Below are 18791 nucleotides of genomic sequence, written 5' to 3'. Positions count from 1 at the left end.
AGAGAGATAATGCTTTTCTGAAGTGGCTAATTATTCCAGCAATAAAGAAGCTATGCTTTACAAATGTAAGCTTTAGAGCTGTGGTAAATTTAAGTTTTATGCTTTCTTTCCAATCACTGTCATTGTATATCAAACACAAAGACATATTATTTGCCTGTGTATTAAGAATGAAGTCGCAAGAAGATTATTTTTACTGAAAAGGTATTTGATTGCATGGCAAAATGATGACAACAACACAAAACAAAACTCTTAATGGTGTGTTTCAGAATCACACATACATCAATTACCGTTTTTGTTGGAACTATTCCATGAAAGGATCAAAAATATTGTTAAATATTTTAATCTTCCAGCACCTGATTAGTAGCTTCTTAAAAAATGACAATTCCCTGCTTTCTTTAAAAACAGGAGAAATGGCAAAACAGAAATGCTAAGATCACAGAACATTCTTTTCTAGCTTCTCATTCAAGTACCCAGTAGACATATCTTTTTTCTTCATTCTCTTAAGCCTGGGTCTTTCTACTCAGTAAGTATTATTTTTAAAAGCAACTCTCATTTTTCCTACCTTGTCTAACCTAAGTGAAAGCTTCCCTCATTTGGCCTGGAAAAACCTTAGACAGTTATTTTGATAACAGACTTCTTGGCAAGCATCAGGGTCTCTGAAGTTCTGCAATGCTCTCAGCAACCCTAATTGACCAAAGCTGAATCCTGAGGAGCTTCCTCACAGTGCACCCTTTAAACTTCAGAACACACAGTAATGAGTCACTTGAGAAATCAAGTTTTCAGTGGATAAGGTGGATTAAGGCATCAGAGGAAATATCCCCACATTTTACTTCCAGTTTCTTATTTTTAATTCATTTGATATGTCTTAAAGTTCATGCAAAAGAAGCACAACTAATTATTTTTTTAAAATGTAAGTTCCAAACTGCCACTATACTATAGAAATAACTAGTATCAGCATCATGACATAAAGAAGATGTTGCTATATGAAAACCCAAAGAGATTTCAACATGCTTACTAGAAAAAATCATATGTATGAGATTAGATAATTTTGTATTGTATTTTGGAGGAGAGCATTAAATAAGAATATTTCTTAGGGTTCTTAAAACTCTGTCATATTAACATGATCATCTACTACACTTGTCTATGAAATTTTTCCTAAAACATTTACTGATGGCCTTTTATTCTTTTGAAATTCACACACCCAGGCTGATGTGTTGCTAGCTACATGCCTACAGTCCCAGGACTTAGGAAACTGAATCAAGAAGGATCACTTGAGCCTCAGAATTTGAGAGCATCCAGAGGAAAATTGTCTCAAAATGTAATATTTTTTAATTGAATTTTCATTTTTAGATTATCTTTAAGTAGTTGTATGAATATGTTGCCATTTAGCAAGTTTATGAGTACAATGTATCTTGGTCTATGTCACCCTATAACATTTTCACCCTTCCCTCCTCTACTCACCCCCTCCCTCACTCTTCTTAAATTTGTACAATATACATTGGATATTTTGACTGGATTCTTAGTTACTTCTCTCTTTGTCCCCGATTCTAAGAAAATTAATGTTTACTCGTAAATTCATGAAAGGTTCTCTAAAAACATTATTATTTTACTAGCTAATATTAACAAAAACACTTAGAAGTAAGATTGACTCTTTCTAAATTCGATGGCTGAACTAAGACACTATTGGGAAGAGAAGAAAGAATGACAATTTTGTAGAGATATGGAATCTAGAATTTTTTATCTAGTGAAATTTGACTATAGTTCACAGTTAATGAAAAAAATCAGGAATAATTGACTACTTATTGGGATTCTTGGCCTCAAAATCTCCATTTCTTGAGGGACTTACTAAGATTTCCTTGTATCTACTTGTTCAATGATGTCCCAAATTGTAATTTTTTAAATCTAATTTTTAGGATACATGATTCTTTGATATGCATTTTTGCTGATTTATGTATGTTATGCAAACTTCTAGGGTCTCTTAGAGTTGGTCATTATAGACTTAAGAAAACATTACTATACCATATGACATCTTAGCTACATAACTTAATTGTGTGTGTGTGTGTGTGTGTGTGTGTGTGTGTGTACATGTACATGCACCAGTTCTGCAGCTTGAACTCAGTACCTGGACACTGTCTCTGAGCATTTTTTTTAACTCAATGCTAGTGCTCCGCTTTTTGGTGGTTAATCATAGATAAAAGTCTCATGGCCTTCCTGCCTGGACTGGCTTCCTCAGATCTTAGTTTCCTGTGTAGCAAGGATTATAGGCAGGAAATATCAGTCTGGTATCTAGGATTGGATAATCTTAATTCAGCACCATTTCTACCTTTCAAATATTGTATCATTCTGACAGTAGTGTTGTAATCACTATAAATGTTGTCACTGTGAAGTTAGGAGATTTTAAACAATCTGTCCAACCTCCATAGCTGGTCAGCACCATTTTCATCATTTAAACAGGATGTAGAAGAGATGGGTACACAACTACATCTTATGTACCAGCCCACTATGAGGCTACTCCTGGGCTGGACTGTGGAAACCCAACTAAACTTCTATATGTAATTCTAAAGGCGTAAACCCTTTTGATTCCTGACAATTAATTAGTGAGGCCAACATAAACCACTCCAAAATGTATCTTAGCATATTGATTGCTTTGAGAAATTATCAATATAGAACAAACTCCAAAATAAACAAAATTGCTTTTTTATAAGTAAATGTGTATCTAAGCATGCTATCTTTATTTGGGAAGGGGGGGCGGTAAAGTTTCAATTTAGGCATTCTGCCACTTTTCCACTTGAGTTCAATCCCCAGACCTTTTTTGGGTTCAGTTATTTTTCTGGTATTGTTTGTAATCTTGTCTTTTTACCTATGGCTGTCCATGGACTGGAATCTTTATATGGCACTATCTGCCTCCTCTCCCAGGATCTGAGTGTGTCCTCTGCCATAGTGAGCTGGACAAGCCTGCCTCTACCCCCAGCCCCTGCATACTGAGATCACATAGAGGACACCACACCCAGTTTATTGATTGAGACAGGGAATACTCTTGCCAGCTTTTTTCTTGGGCTGGCATTCACTATGATTCTCTAAATCTCTGCCACTTCAAGACCTTAAATGATCATTTCTATTTGTAGATGTATTCTCTTTGTGTCTGAGGAAAGAGATGAATAGCCAAATATCTGGAAACCTGTCATGAAGAAGGCACTGACTTAAATCCACATGAATCTTTGTGTTTTTTTTCATGGTTATCTCCCCAATAACTTCCTTTCCTTAAAACCTTCTTTTTCTTTGTGTAAATTTCAAATAATATGTTTTTCTGATCTCAAACCATCTCTTTGATCTTTCCTCATATTTTGTGTAATCCCCACAGATGGGTATTAATAAAGATTTATTTGTTTTTCTTATGCTAACCTGTCTCTTGTTATAGTCGTTCATCACAAGTAAAAACTATGTTGCATGGAAAGAACACTTTATTCCTCTCCAACAACAAATGGTACAGAGCTCCTTCTCTATAGCATTGCCTAAGGATTTCAGAAATAAATGTTTCCTAGCATGTCTGTACTCTAGCCAAGGCAGAGAGCATTTATAAAATATAATTTACAACAGCAAACATTGTAAAGAAAAACAAAAGAAGAAAGAAAAACTCTGGTAACAAAACACAATCTGTAGAACTCATGACTGATTTAGCAAAGCTTAAATAGCTTACCTGAGCTAAGGCATCTTGTTTCATCCTATAAGAAGATATTATAGCTGCTTTCATTAAAAGCACTGACTCCAAACTTGAGATTGCAGATGTTCAATGAGTGATATAGGCAAGAAAAAGCTTGGAATCTGCCTTCATTTGATGTCTGTTTCCTTAGCTGCCTCAAAACTTTGGGTCACATTTTATGTTCAATTCTACATAGAGAGATATTAATTGAGGAGTATTCATCAAAAACTTATAACACATGTATTCCTTTCCAGGAAAAAGACATTAAGATAAGTGTAACCAAGGTATTTTTAAGATCTTTCAGAGGCATGCCTATCAACAAATTTTCAGCAGCCTGCTTAATGGTAATCTGTTTCTCCCCACCTGAGTCACACCTATAAGTCTCGTGTAATTGCTGAAAACTCAATGTAATTCCGTATTGTTTTTCTTATTTTCCTTCCTTGAGGTCCTGCTCTCCATCAATCACTTTGGGACCCAGAACAACTGATCTAATCAATAAACATCTTATGACAAGTCAAAATTACCACCAAGGCACAGCCTCTTTGTTACCACAGACAAGGCTCCATATAGTCACACTGAGACCACTGTCTGACCAATGCTGATTGACTACACATGCTTCATTTCTCGGATCTAAGACATGGGAAGTGAAGGTCTAATGCCATGTTCTGGCGAAGACAAAAGGAGACACATGCCCTGGAAGATGAAAACTTTGTTCAACTTGCAGCCTTCCTGACCTGCTCCTACATTTTCCTACTACAAGGCCTTTGTGTCAGTGAGTGTCCAAGGTGGAGCTATGTGGACATCACCTTCATGTATACTTCAGGGCTAGCTCTTGCCCAAACCTGATCCTTCACCACCAACTCTCCTTTTCCAAGTATTGGTCTTAATAAGTGGTTGGACTCTAGTGGCAAGATTAAACATATAGTGCAGGCTAGGATGAAATTCATGATTTTCCTACATCATCCTCCCCAGGTTTTAGGATCAAAAATTTGTACCACTATCAAACTTCTTACTTATAAGTTTAAAATGTATTCCAAGGGGAAAAATCTAAGTAGTAATTTTCCAGGTTTTAATTTTCTGAAAAATGTCATTAATTTTCATTTACAATAAGATATTACAACTACTAATGAATTATTATTATTATTATTATTATTATTATTATTATTATTATTATTGCCAGTCTTGTGCCTTGGACTCAGGGCCTGAGCATTGTCCCTGGCTTCTTTTTGCTCAAGTTTAGCACTCTACCTGGTGAGCCACAGTGCCACATCTGGCCGTTTTCTATATATATGGTGCTGAAGAATCGTACCCAGGGCTTCATGTATAGGAGGCAAGCACTCTTGCTACTAGGCCATATTCCCAGTCCCTTGAATTAAATATCTTATAACAAGGGTTGGCAGCCAAATCTGTAGAATTTAGGTAAGTTAATTAGCTATACCAGTTGAGTTTTAAAAATGACACATTTCTATTACATTTACATTTTACTTTTGCCTTGGTCAGTAATTCTCTCATATTGTCTACTGTTTAAGTGTATGGATAGTTCATATTATTTATAAAACATAAGACAACAAATAATTAAAATTTCTAGGTTTACAAACTAAAATAACTGTGAAATTTAGAGCTACTTTTCCTTTGATCTCAACCACAAAATATGGTGAGACATTGAAAAGTAATATGTGAACAAATTGAAACCATAACTCTTTTTAAAAACAACTCTCTTTACTTAGGAAGTGGTGATCTGTGTCAGAAGCACTAGTGTTTTCCCTCTTCTTTTCCATAAGATTTTCAGGGTATGTGGTCATACATAGAGGTCTTTGATCCATTTGGAATTGATTCTGGTGCAGGGTGATACATAAGGATCTGATTTTAGTTTCCTGAATGTGTATAGCCAATTCTGTCAGCACCATTTCTTGAAGAAGCTGTCTTTCTCCCACCCTGTGTCTTTGGCTCTCTTATCAAGGATTACGTGTCTATAGAGCTGTGGGCTTAATTCTGAGACTTTGATTCTATTCATTGATCATCGAGCTTATTCTTGTGCCAGTACCAAACTTTTAAAAAAAATTACAACATCTTTGTAATAGAGTTTGAAGTTTGATATTGATATTACTCTAGCAATGCTATTCCCGCTAAGGATTGTTTTTGCTATTTGGAGTCTTCTTTTATTCCATATGATTGTTTGGATTGATTCCTTGATATTATTGAATAATGTTGTTGGAATTTTGATGGCCATTGCATTGAATTTTTAGCTATCTATGGCCAGTAGCAATCTCTTGAATTTTCGTAATGTTAATCCTTCCAATCCAGGATTATGAGAGGTTTTTCCATTTCCTTAAATCTGTTTTGATTTGATTTTTCAGATTTTAACTTTTTTTTTTGGCCAGTACTCGGGATTGGATTCAGTGCCTGAGCATTGTTCCTGGCTTCTTTTGCTGAAGGCTAGCACTCTACTTCTTGAGCCACAGCACCACTTCCAGCTTTTTTTGTTTATGTGGTACTGAGTAACTGAACACAGGGCTTAGTGCATGCTAGGCAAGCACTCAACAACTAAGCCACATTCCCAGCCCCGATTTTTAAAAGCTAACGAAATTCAGGAGCAAGACAAGGATGTCTGCTCTCTATATTCCACTTCAAAATACTACTAGAATTCCTAGCCAGAGCAATAAGAGGCAAATATAAAGGGGATCCAAATAGTGAAAGATGAAGTAAAACTCTATCCCTTTGCAGATGACATGATCCTGTATTTAAGGAACCTCATAGAATCTACTCCCAAGTTAATAGAGCTGATCCAAAACTTTGGCAAATAGGAGGATATAAAATAAACCCTCAAAAACCAGTGGCTTTTCTGTATGCTAACAATACAAACAGGGAGGCTGAAATCAGGAAAGCAACTCTTTTTGCAATAGCCTCAAAAAAAATACGAAGAATAACTTTCAGCAAAGAAGTAAGAGACCTCTATGATGAAAACTAAAAATTCCAAAAAGGAAAATTAAAGCAGAACTAAAGAAATTGGAAAATGATACTGGATTGGGAGGATTATCATTGTGAAAATGGCAATACTGCCCAAGGCTAACTACAAATTCAGTGCAATATCCATCAATACCTCAACACCATTCTTTAATGAAATAGAGGAAGCAATCCAAAACTACAAATGGGACAATAAAAAACCCTGAACAGCCAAAACAATCCTAAGAAGGAAGAATTGTACTGGAGGAATATCGATGCCAAACTTAAAACCCTATTACAAAGCTAAAGTAATAAAAACAGCTTGGTATTGGCACAAGAACAGGCATAATTTATGACCAATGGAATAGAACTAAAGACCCAGAAATGAACCCATAGACCTACAGCCAATTAATCTTTGATAAGGGAGCTAAAAATATAGGTTGGAAGTATGACATCCTCTTCAAAAATGTTGCTGGCAAAATTGGTTAAGCACCTGTAACAAACTAAAGCTAGATTCTTATATATCACCCTGCAGCAGAATAAATTCCAAATGGATGGAAGACCTCGATGCAAATTCAGATAGCCTGAAAACATTGCAAGAAGGAATAGGTGAAAAATTTGGCTCCTTGGCACAGGTAGGAACTTTCTTAATAAAGGCTCAGAAACAGAACAAACCAAAGAAAGGTTGGACAAATGGGATTGCATCAAACTGCACAGCTTCTGGACAGCAAAGGATATAGCTTTCAAGATAAATAGAAAGCCATTAGATTGTGAGAAGATCTTTACAGGCCATATAACAGACAAAGGCCTCATACTTCGAATTAAAAAAAATTCCCCCCAAACAAATCTTCAAAGAAACAACTGCCCACTTAATAAATGGGCTAAAGACTTAAAGAGAGACTTCTCTGAAGAGGAAATAAGAATGGCCAAGAGACACATGAAGAAGGATTCAACATCACTGTCCTTAAAACAAATGCAAATCAAAACAACACTGAGATTCCACCTCACCCCAGTAAGAATGTCCATTATGAGGAAAACTAATAATAACAAATGCTGGAGGGGATGTGGCCAAAAGTGAACCCTAATACATTGTTGGTGGGAGTGTAAACTTGTTCAACCACTATAGAAAGCTGAATGGAGGTTCCTCAGAAGGCTAAACATAGAGCTCCCCTATGACCCAGCAGCCCCACTTTTGGGCATCTACCCAAGAGATTACAAGCAAGATCATACTAAATCTACCAGCACTATGTTCATTGGAGCACAATTTATCATTGCTGAAATATGGAACCAACCCAGATGCCCCTCAGTAGATCAATGAATAGATCAAGAAAATGTGGTAGATATACACAATGGAATTCTATGTCTCTATCATAAAGAATGGCAATGCCCCATTCATAAGGAAATGGAAGGACTTGGAAAAAATCAGACTAAGTGAAGTGAGCCAGACCCAAAGAAACATGGACTTTATGGTTCCCCTCATAGGGAATAATTAGCACACATCTAGGATAGTCGTAGAAGAAGATAACAATAGCTTAACAGGTATGCCAGTATGAACACATAAGATGATCCTAAGCAAAATGAACTTCAAGTTATAAAAACAAGTGTATATCACTGTTGTAGTTATTTTCAACATGCCATGTGAAACCATGTCCTTCTTTTGTTTCTTCTTTTTCTGTATTCCCTTCATATGGTTTTACCCCTGATAGCACTGTAACTGATTTTAATGCCCTGGATATTGTATATATGTGTACTGGAATTTGGAAAGGGAAAGGGAACACCAAAATTGAGAGAAAAAGGACAAAAAGACAAACCAATGCAATCGTACCCCTCCCTTTTTTTCTCTCATATTCCTTTCCTGTGATTTTACCTCTGCTATCACTGTAACTGATCTTAGTACCCCAGCTACTGTACATATGTGTATTGGAACTAAGAAAGGGAAAGGGAATACCGAAATCAAGAGGCAAAGGATAAAAAGACAAACCATTGCAATAGCGATACTTACAAAACCAACTGGTGCAAACTAACTGTACAGATCATGGGCAGAGGGAAGTAGGGAGGAGGGAGATAGGGGAAAAATTGTAACCCTTCTGTACTTCACTTTGACCATAAAGAAGGGAAAAAAGACAAATAATTACACTTAGACATGATTAATTAAACAGCTCTCTCAACATTTACCCAATGGAAACAAAGGAGGATATTCTTAGAGGATCACAAGGGCTCAGTAGCTATGTGTACATGACCATATAAAATGTTTACCAATGAACTCTGTGAAATGAAAGCAAGAGTTTTTTTTGTATTGCGCTGTTTTCTGTTCTTATTTTTTTCTTTCCTTTTGTCTTTGGTTTATTCCCATCTGTCATTGTTTTTTATTTCTATACCCTTTGTCTTGTATATGTGTTTATCTGATTTGGGGAGGGAGAGGGGCAGCATGGAAATGGTAGGACAAAGATGAAACCAATTCAGCAGTAATACTCCCTAGATACTATGTTGGAAATGAACTGTACTGGGGTGGGGTGGGAAGAAGAGAGGTAAAAAACCGGGAAAGAGTGAGGGAGGGGATGACATTTAAAAAAGAAATGTACTCATAACTGGACTTATGTAACTACAACCTCTCAGTGTATCACCTTTACAATAACATTTAAATAATTAAAAAAGGCAAATATCAAGGAGATTCAAATTTGTCTGCATATCATTTCCAAATACTTTTAAGTTTTCCTCTGGGATCTTCCTACTCAATAATCTCTATGCTTTAAAGAAAAGCATGGAAATTTGATTTACAAATTCTTATGGCCATACCTCCTTAAATACAGATGTAGTTATGAAAAGTCATCATGGCATCAAACTAGTAGTGGTATTTCTACATCAAGGATCAGAATAAATTATGAGTGGAAAATGCATTCTTCATGAGTTTGTGAAAATTAGCTATGCTGAGAAAAGGGTGCTTTGTTTCCTGACCAATATCAAAAACAAAGTTTTGATGGTAGAGGATTTTACTCACTTACCTATTTTTAATATTTAGTGAAGAGAGACCAAAATGCTTGGAAATGGAAAAATCTATATAGGAAAATAACAGACTTACTTGTGCAGGCCATGGAAGGAGGGTCCTTCTCAGCCCGGAAGTAACCCTTGTCACACTGACAGATGGACGTGGCTTCCACATAGGTTAAACTATGTGGAGGACATTTAGAACACTTTGTGTTTCCAGCAAATGCTTTGTAGAATCCTGGTCTGCAAGCTGCAAAAACAAGAAAGAGAATTCTCTTTAGTTATCACCATAATCCTTTTTTTTGTTTCCACATATTTTAAAACACATTTTACATACTTTGTACATACTCTGGGTATCAATCCAGTGCCACACATACATAGCAAAGACAATATACTACTAATAAATTTAATTAGTCATTAAAACATAGAAATAGAACTATAATTTTGAAGACTTAGCAACATATTCATCTATATTTTTTTTCAGTGCTGAAAATTGAGCCCAGGGCTTTGCCTAGGCAAATAGTTTACCATTTGACATATGTTCTCATCCCTGGCTAAGCTAATTTTTCTAAAAGCATACATATGTATTTACACTCATGCAAACACATGAAAACATCAGATTACCTAAATGTGAAGATACCCATAACTGGAAGTGGAAGAGATGATTTTGTGTATTTGGGAAGATGACATTATGTAAATGTGAATTATGTCATTAAAAATGTACTTACAATGCAGTTCTCACTCAGCCCCTTGGTGAACACAAGAAGTAAAGCCCAGGTTGGCCTTTGTATGTCTTTAACACTTTTGCTAGTACATTATTTTTCACTTGTGTGTGCTTCATAGTATATTTTGATTTAATTTGATAATATATTTAGGTTATATAATATGTTTATAATTGAACTAATAACTCAAATTAATCAAACTTACTAGTTCTACAGAGTAATTTCTATAAAGTTGGTTATTCAGTATCCTAAGTATCATCAGACTGTGATGAAATATGTAAATCAACAACAATCTCTGTCTGACTAATTAAGATCATATAAATAATCAGTAAACAGACTATGTCATCAAACTATTTCTCCATACCCTGTGGAAATTTAGAGTGTATAAATAAATTATATTTAATCTAACTGACATTTTTCTAAGATATTCATTAGAAGGTACATAATTTCTAAATTTGAGTTATGACAGAGGAGTTATGATTAGTTGGAAGATAGCAATGAACTAAATGTATTTATAATTTGTTAATAATATAACTCCTTTCTACATAGATATGCAATTGAAATATTTGAGTATACAGAAAAAATTTAATAATTGCCTACATAATTTTAAAAGCTTAATTTATTGAAAAATGGAATAATATTAGTCAATTTATAAGTAATATGTAAATTTGGAGCTTGCCTTCTGGAAATTCCAATGTTAACATTTAAGTGTTATGTTAATGGCATGTACACAAGAGGTAAATATTTTGTTTTCTTCCACTTATCAGGTGTTCACATTTCAGTAAGAGTATTAAACAAACTAAAAATAGCTAATTTTAACTCATGCATGAAAAAACATAATTTTTGTAACTAAAACAAGAATGAAAGAATAGTAGTTTACTAAACTTCCCTAGCTATAGGATGTTCAGTTCACTTACCATTTCCTTTTACTTCCTAAATGCTTAGCACAAGGTAGCCTTCACCATGGGCCTGAAGTACTTGCTTTATGCAGCTAGATGCTTTTTTTTTTTTTTTCTCAAATTTTTATTATCAAACTGACGTACAGAGAGGTTACAGTATCATACGTTGGGCATTGGATACATTTCTTGTACTGTTTGTTGCCTTGTCCCTCATGCCCCCCTCCCTCCCCCCCTTTCCCTACCCCCCCAGGTGTTCAGTTCACTTATAGGCCAATTTCTCCTTACACTGAATCTCTGTTCACAGGTCACTGTGTCAATGAAAGCCTCCCTGCATCCATTGTCAAACTGCATCTCATACTACACAATACTTAGGCAGCCCATGCTTTTCCTAGCTTTGATTTCCATTGCTTGCAAATATCTTTAAATCTGACACATGACATAGTTAATATCTAAAACCATTCCTCACTAGAATGCATGCCTCCTCAGCAGAGACTTTTGCCTGTTCCATTTACTAAAGTGCATCTCCAGGGCCTAGAGATGTACAATGTTAGGTTCTGAAAGGTAATTGCTGAGTGGATGTGCTGTTGAGGTATTCCTTTAATTTGTATGAATGTTCCACGTGTTTTGTTCTGTTTGTAGCCTTCACTTCTGTTTAGAAATCTCCTGACTTCATCACATCCCCATCACCCACTCATCTTGCTAACTCCTAGTTATCCTTTAGGCTTCATGCTTTTTAGAAAGTGATATCAGACTTCTCAGACTAGCTTAGATTCTCAGCACATCTCTATCTTTCCCACATTACTTATACACACTGGCCAGTACTTAAGGTCTGTAAGCTGCTCAGAAGCGCACAGTGTTCAATGTCTGTGATGCAGTAGGTGCTTAATACCTACCTGTTTCATTGAAATACACGATCTTTGAGTAAGCTTCAAATTAAATATCTACAGAGTCATGCTCACAGTCATAGCTCAGTCATAGCTCAGTGTATGCTAAACCATTGTACTCAGTTAATGGATACATGCGTATAGTAGCTCAAAAGTGATTTAACCATGGATGAAAAAAATGACCACTCTTACATTGCTAGAACACACACACACACACACACACACACACACACACACACACACTTTTCCATTCAGAGATTCTTATCTATGTGAATTTGAATTATTTTTGTTTTTAAACTTAGATATAGTCATACATAATTTTCTCTAGTGTGTATGTGTACATATAGAGACATACATATAGATATATATAAACATAGAGATATGTAGATATACATGTATGCCTATACGTTATTGATACTAATGTTTAAGATATTAGAGAACTATTATCATTGATGTTTTATTTTATTTATATAATAAACATAATATATAGTCTACACATTTTTATCTTATATCATATTAGATTGCAACTATTTTATCTCATCCATCACCTCAAGCTATTACCACAATAGGAAAAGTTAGCCATTAACATTTTCCTAGCCACGATATCTGGCATATTTCAAACATTCATTTAGTTTTCCTAATTGCATGAAAAGCTGAATGAATTAATGAGCAAAAGATGAATTCACTAATACTTAATATGAGATTATTAGAACTCTGTACACAAAATGGGTCTTCTGCATATGTCTTCTGTTAGTGGTTTGAAATTGATTTCAGGTTTCTCTTAAAATAGCTGTCAGCAGTTATATCTTGAGAATTCTGTAATTTCTTAAATATTCATTTTCCTTCCTTGACCATGTCCTTAATTTGGCTTATAAATTGTTCTTCATTCCAAAGAATAATATAAGCAAAATTTTCATGCTGGCACGCAAACATGAAAAGAAAACTTTCCAACAAATGTCAACCCATGTAGAGTACCTTAGCTTTCTAACCTAAAGTACAAAAATCATCTTTCATGGCAGTCAGTGTGTATGTTAGAAAATTTTGTTTAAATAAAATTTCACTGCTACAGTGACTTTACTTATTTTAGCTGCCATCATAATCATACAGATCAGTTATTTAAATATGTAAGTCACAGACAATTCCATTTGCATTATATCTGTTGTCTGTTTTCTTTCTGCTAAAGTCAACCATTCAGTTACTGCAGACTACATTTTTAAATACTAATATCCATCATAATACACTACTCATTTTTGCAGGAGTTGGTAAATGATTGCTCTTTGGCTGAATCTTAACCACTGCTGGTTTTTGTACAGTATGCAAACTAAGAATATATTTTACATATAATTGAATGACATGATTGATTTTTCTTTGTCATGTATAAAATTAGATTTTATATGATATACATTATATATGTTCTGTCACAAGGAAGACAGTAAATATTCCAGCAACATTCCAGTTTTCACATGTTTTTGTTTTTAAGACTTAAGGTATTTTTATAGGTAGTATGCCTGTTTTTGTTTAGTTTTAGTCCAATCTTACAATCACTGCCCTTTACTTGGTATGTTTAGCTTGTTTGATGTAATGTGATTAATAGCAGGACAGGTTTTGCTATTTGTTTTCTTTTCTTTCTTTTCTTTCTTTCTTTCTTTCTTTCTTTTTTTCTTTCTTTCTTTCTTTCTTTCTCTCTCTTCCTCTTCCTCTTTCTCTTTCTCTCTCTTTCTCTTTCTTTCTTTCTTTCTTTCTTTCTTTCTTTCTTTCTTTCTTTCTTTCTTTCTTTCTTTCTTTCTTTCTTTCTTTCTTTCTCTCTCTCTCTTTCCCTCCCTCCATCCTCTCTTCTCCCTCCCTCCCTCCCTCCTTCCCTCCTCTTTCTTTCTTCTTTTGCCTCTAGTTTGGCCTTCTTTTAGAGTAATTACATATTTTTGTAATGTTGCAGTTCATCTCTTTTGCTAGTGTGTTTACTAGCAAAATGGAGACAAATTCTGAGGAAATATATATTCGGTTTTACAAAATCTATCAACCTTGGTCTCTATGGATCTGAGGTTTGATATCTTATGCCACCATCCTTGGAAGACACTAATCTTTTTTTGTCAGGATCCTAAGTTGGAACGATTATGGAACTTTCCTCATTGTATTGTCATTTCTCAGTTAGATGATGTCTTGTGTTTTATTGAGAATTTTTTGATGTGTATCACGTGATTTCATGGTGTGTATCAGGCATGAGGGACATTATTTCAATTTGGTGTCAAGTAAAAAACAGACTGCAATGTTTGCTGAAATTATTGTTTTACCAATTGTCTTTTCCTATAATAATGTCTTCTATTTAGTACAGTTAATCAAAAACCTACTGAAGAAAACTTATTCTAGAGAAAAATGCAAAGCTACTACTACTAACCAAATATCGAATGCAGAAGAGAATTCTAGAAACAATTGTTGGTGAAGGTATGGAACGGGATGAACACTCACGTTATTCTGTAGACATGTAAATTGTGGCTGTTTCTTCTTTCCCTCTCTCCCTCTCTCTCTCCATTCCTTCTTTTCTTTCTTTCTTTACTTTTCTTTTTTTGCCACTCCTGGGGCTTGAACTCAGAGCCTGGGTGCTGTCCCTGAACTTCTTTGTGCTGAAGGCTAGTGCTCTACCACTTGAGCCACAGTGCCACTTCTAGCTTTTTCTGAGGAGTTTATTGGAGATAAGAGTCTCATGTACTTTTCTGCCTGGGCTGGCTTTGAACCACAATCCTCAGCATCCAGTCTCCTGAGTAGTTAGGATTACAGGCGTGAGCCACCAGTGCCTGGTTATTGCTGTTTCTTTGGATAACTGTTTGTCCATATCATATATAGATGAACATAGATTTGTCATTTAATTCCACAATCTCACTCCTTGATGTATGCACAACAGAAAATCCTCCAACCCAATGACTAGTCATTTGTACAAACTTTCATGGCTCTGTGAGTTTAGTCTTCTATTTGATCTTTATTTTTTCCTTAAAATAAAAAAGGGGCGGTTGGGATCTAGTAGCTACATCCTGTAATCCTAGTTATTTGGGAGATAGAGATGGGTGGATATTCTTCAAGGCCATCTCAGAGGAAAAGAGGTTTGTGAGACTCTATTTTAAAACAAATATTTGAGCTTTTTGGTGTACGCCTATCATATCCAGTGACACAAGAAAGCACAATAGAAAGCACAATAGAGGGACTTGAATCCAGGCCAGTCTGGGCATCAAGAGCCTACCTTAAAATAACAAATGAACAAACAACTGAGGACATGGCTCAAGTGGTAAAGCAACTGCCTAACATATTTAAGGTCCTGAAATCAAACCCCATTATCATAAAAAAGTAAAGTTCAAAGCAAATTTTCACATTTTTAAAGGTTAGCTCAATCTAAATTCATTGATAGAAATATCATCAATACTACTATTGGAAATACATTGCAATACACTGTTCCTTAGGTTGAAATTTCATTGTCCTCAGAAAAGTGAAGAAAATTAAAATACTGAAGGAGACTTAGTTGAAGAATTATTTCAGTAACACACTCATACTTCATTTCTCCACATAGGTGTTTTTTTTAAATTTGAATGATGAGGCTTTTTATTCCTAAAGAATATTTCTTAGGCTTATCCTTATTATCAAAGAACTGAGAGACAAAAAGCCATGGGAAATTCTAGCTGACATATCACTGAACAGTTTTCTCTATTTGATGAAATATGAAATTGCATCTGTGTGGCAGGAACTGATATTCATACAATTAACTGTCTGTTTTTCATTGGTATCCTATACTCTGTACATTTAAATAAACTCAAATGACTTATAAGTAAAATATGTGATCTGCATCATTTTTTTAAAATATTAGAATTCAGAAAGCAATTTTAAGAACTTGTCAAAGGCCGTATCTTGCTTTCCTAGATGCTATTATACCATGGTGAATGTTAAACTTCACTGCCAAGTAAGTAAAGAGGAGATAGGAAAGATTAAACATAAAACATAAACTTAAGATAAAGATAAAACATAAACTTAAAAATAGAAACTTATGGGTAAATAAGCATAAATACTTTGTTTCTTCAGAATAGCCCATATAACAAACAATTTAAGGAAAATGGTAAAGTCACAAATCCATAACTAATAAACTTTTATTTTGTGTTCCAAAATAAACAACTTAACATTCTTGGAAGGACACGCTAAAGATAACAGAACATAATGTATACAAAAGTGTCTTGTTAAGGGTTCAAAATTCTTATTGCATCTTCTCAGAATATTTAAGTTGCATTTTGATCAAACAAATAAAAAATCACAGAAATACATCATGTAGCATTTATCTGAAGACTACAGGGTAAATAAAAGTAAGCAGATTAATGACAAAATGGAATGAACACTGAGCTAGCTGGTTATGTGTTAATTCTTATCTCACTTTCTCCTTCCTCCATCATCTTCTTAGTTTTGTAGGATATACATTGGATTCTTGGCTGAATTTTCCCTCTCTTCTCCTCAGATCCTCAGATCTCAGCCTTCTGAGAAGCTAGCACGCAGCTATAGGCTAGATTGTCATATTTTTAGACCATAAGGATATGCTCAAGGACAAAATACTATATGCTGTATCAGGAAACACTCAAGATTCTGACCTTTCACAGCAGTGCTTGCAACAGCTTTATATGCATGTGTAATTAACAGATACTAGGACATACAGATTTCACAGACAGGATGAGCCTGATCAGAATGACATTTCTTGACACGTTATACCTGGTTCCACACACAAAGAGCTAGTCTATATGTTAATGCTCTTGGTTTGAACTTGAATTTCTTATTGATGACTTTATACCAAAGCAGGTCATCTATATGCTGTGCTTGGATAATCTAATTTTCATAGCAAGCAGGACCTCATCTGTCAAGCCAGCTATAAGCATTTCAGGAAATTCAAATGTGTTTTTCTATTGGCAAAGCAAGAACCATAGAAAAATATTTTATTTTAGAGCTATAAATCTGTTTCATTAAGTGAAACCTCTATAGACATCAATTTTGTGTATATCTGTTTTACTCTTATCTATGCACATGTAAATTTTTAAACATAGTTGGAAAATTATCAGCAGATTTCATTTTATGTAAGTCTAAACAATTTAATATGCTTTATATGTTTGTAAATCAGATTTCCTTATATCAGAACATATTCTGGACAATAAATTAAATAAACTATTAATCCCAATTGGTTGAATTACCACCATGTTCTAATTTATTTGTCTCTTCTCTTTGTTCCAAGTGCACCTTGTACATGCATACCTTATGCTGGTTTGGGAATGTTTCACAGGGGTTTTTATTCATGACCATTTTAATACCAGAATGTGGGCACTAGAAGCACAGATGAGGTCTGGGATGTAGCTCAGTGGCAAAGCGCTTGCCTAGCAAGTACAACATCCTGGGTGTGATCCCCAGTATTAAGAAAGAAAAGACAAACAAAAGCACAGATTGGATGCTCACTAAGCATTTAGTAATTAAACAACTAAATATATTAGTAGTTTTGAATGTTCCCTGACTTATAAAATCCTGTTTTTATATTTAGTCAATATTTCTAAGTTACAGTCTTATAAAACTTCTGTGAGGGTTCAAAAGACATTGGATTAATATAACTTGGCCCTGACACTAGTTGTTAAATATGCAATCTTCAAGCATTGACTATTTAATAAGGTACTTGTAAGTTTTACTACACACTTAGATGCAGAAACATGCAAATTCAGAATTTTTGTCTCAAATTGTCATATTGATGAATATCATCAGCTTTCATGTTGGGCTGCATATTTTAATGTGATTGCTTGTCAAGCTCTCCATTTTATACTTTTACAAACTGGATAATTAATTCAGAAATAATGGTGTTACTGAAAAAAACTATTGAGCTAATACTGCATTTTCAAATATAATCACTTTTGATTATTCTCAAGTGGAATAACTTTGTAAATGTATAATTAACCACAGTTATCATTCACTCAGCATATAATGGAGAAATAGGGGGTACAGACTGTAAAAGACTTAACCCCTGAGGAGGTAATAGGTGCAAACCTCAAGTTACATGATAATATTAGAACCTATGTGATTAAGTACATCATGAGTGGTGTGGAAATCCATTAACTCTTCTGGAAACTATGTCTGGAATTTCAATAAAGAACCTATTCATATGGAGGAAAGTAGCTAGTATTGGCTTTTGTTAGCCTAGATATGAGGTGTTTTAACTGGACCTTTTTTTTTTTTTTTTTTGGCCAGTCCTGGGCCTTGGACTCAGGGCCTGAGCACTGTCCCTGGCTTCTTCCCGCTCAAGGCTAGCACTCTGCCACTTGAGCCACAGCGCCGCTTCTGGCCGTTTTCTGTATATGTGGTGCTGGGGAATCGAACCTAGGGCCTCGTGTATCCGAGGCAGGCACTCTTGCCACTAGGCTATATCCCCAGCCCTTAACTGGACCGTTTTGATTTAAAGAGAGAAGAAAAAACTAAGTAAAAAATTCTCAGGAATGGAAATGAGTAGTGAAAATTTCTAGATCCAGAGAGATTTCCAGCTTGGATAAAATACGGAAATGACAACCTAAAGAAGGTATACAGAGGTAGTTACTGAGGATATAGTTATCAATAACCTCCTAAGACAGGCTATAGAAATTCATTATTGTAAGAACAACCATAGAACTTT

General features: G+C 34.9%; 1 protein-coding gene across 2 annotated transcripts in view; it reads right to left on the bottom strand.

Annotated features, from left to right (window-relative positions):
- Nucleotides 1–18791, bottom strand: part of Epha6 (EPH receptor A6) — a 711982-nt gene that overhangs the window by 401592 nt on the left and 291599 nt on the right. For both annotated transcript variants that reach the window (XM_048346467.1, XM_048346468.1), the window contains exon 4: nt 9723–9878. In XM_048346467.1, the coding sequence (XP_048202424.1) occupies nt 9723–9878 (156 nt within the window). The remainder of the gene's footprint in view (nt 1–9722; nt 9879–18791) is intronic.

The sequence above is a fragment of the Perognathus longimembris genome, chromosome 5 (assembly GCF_023159225.1).
Source record: "Perognathus longimembris pacificus isolate PPM17 chromosome 5, ASM2315922v1, whole genome shotgun sequence".
NCBI lineage: Eukaryota > Metazoa > Chordata > Mammalia > Rodentia > Heteromyidae > Perognathus > Perognathus longimembris.
Note: the sequence above shows the minus strand (reverse complement) of the source record. Positions and strands in the feature narration are given on the sequence as shown.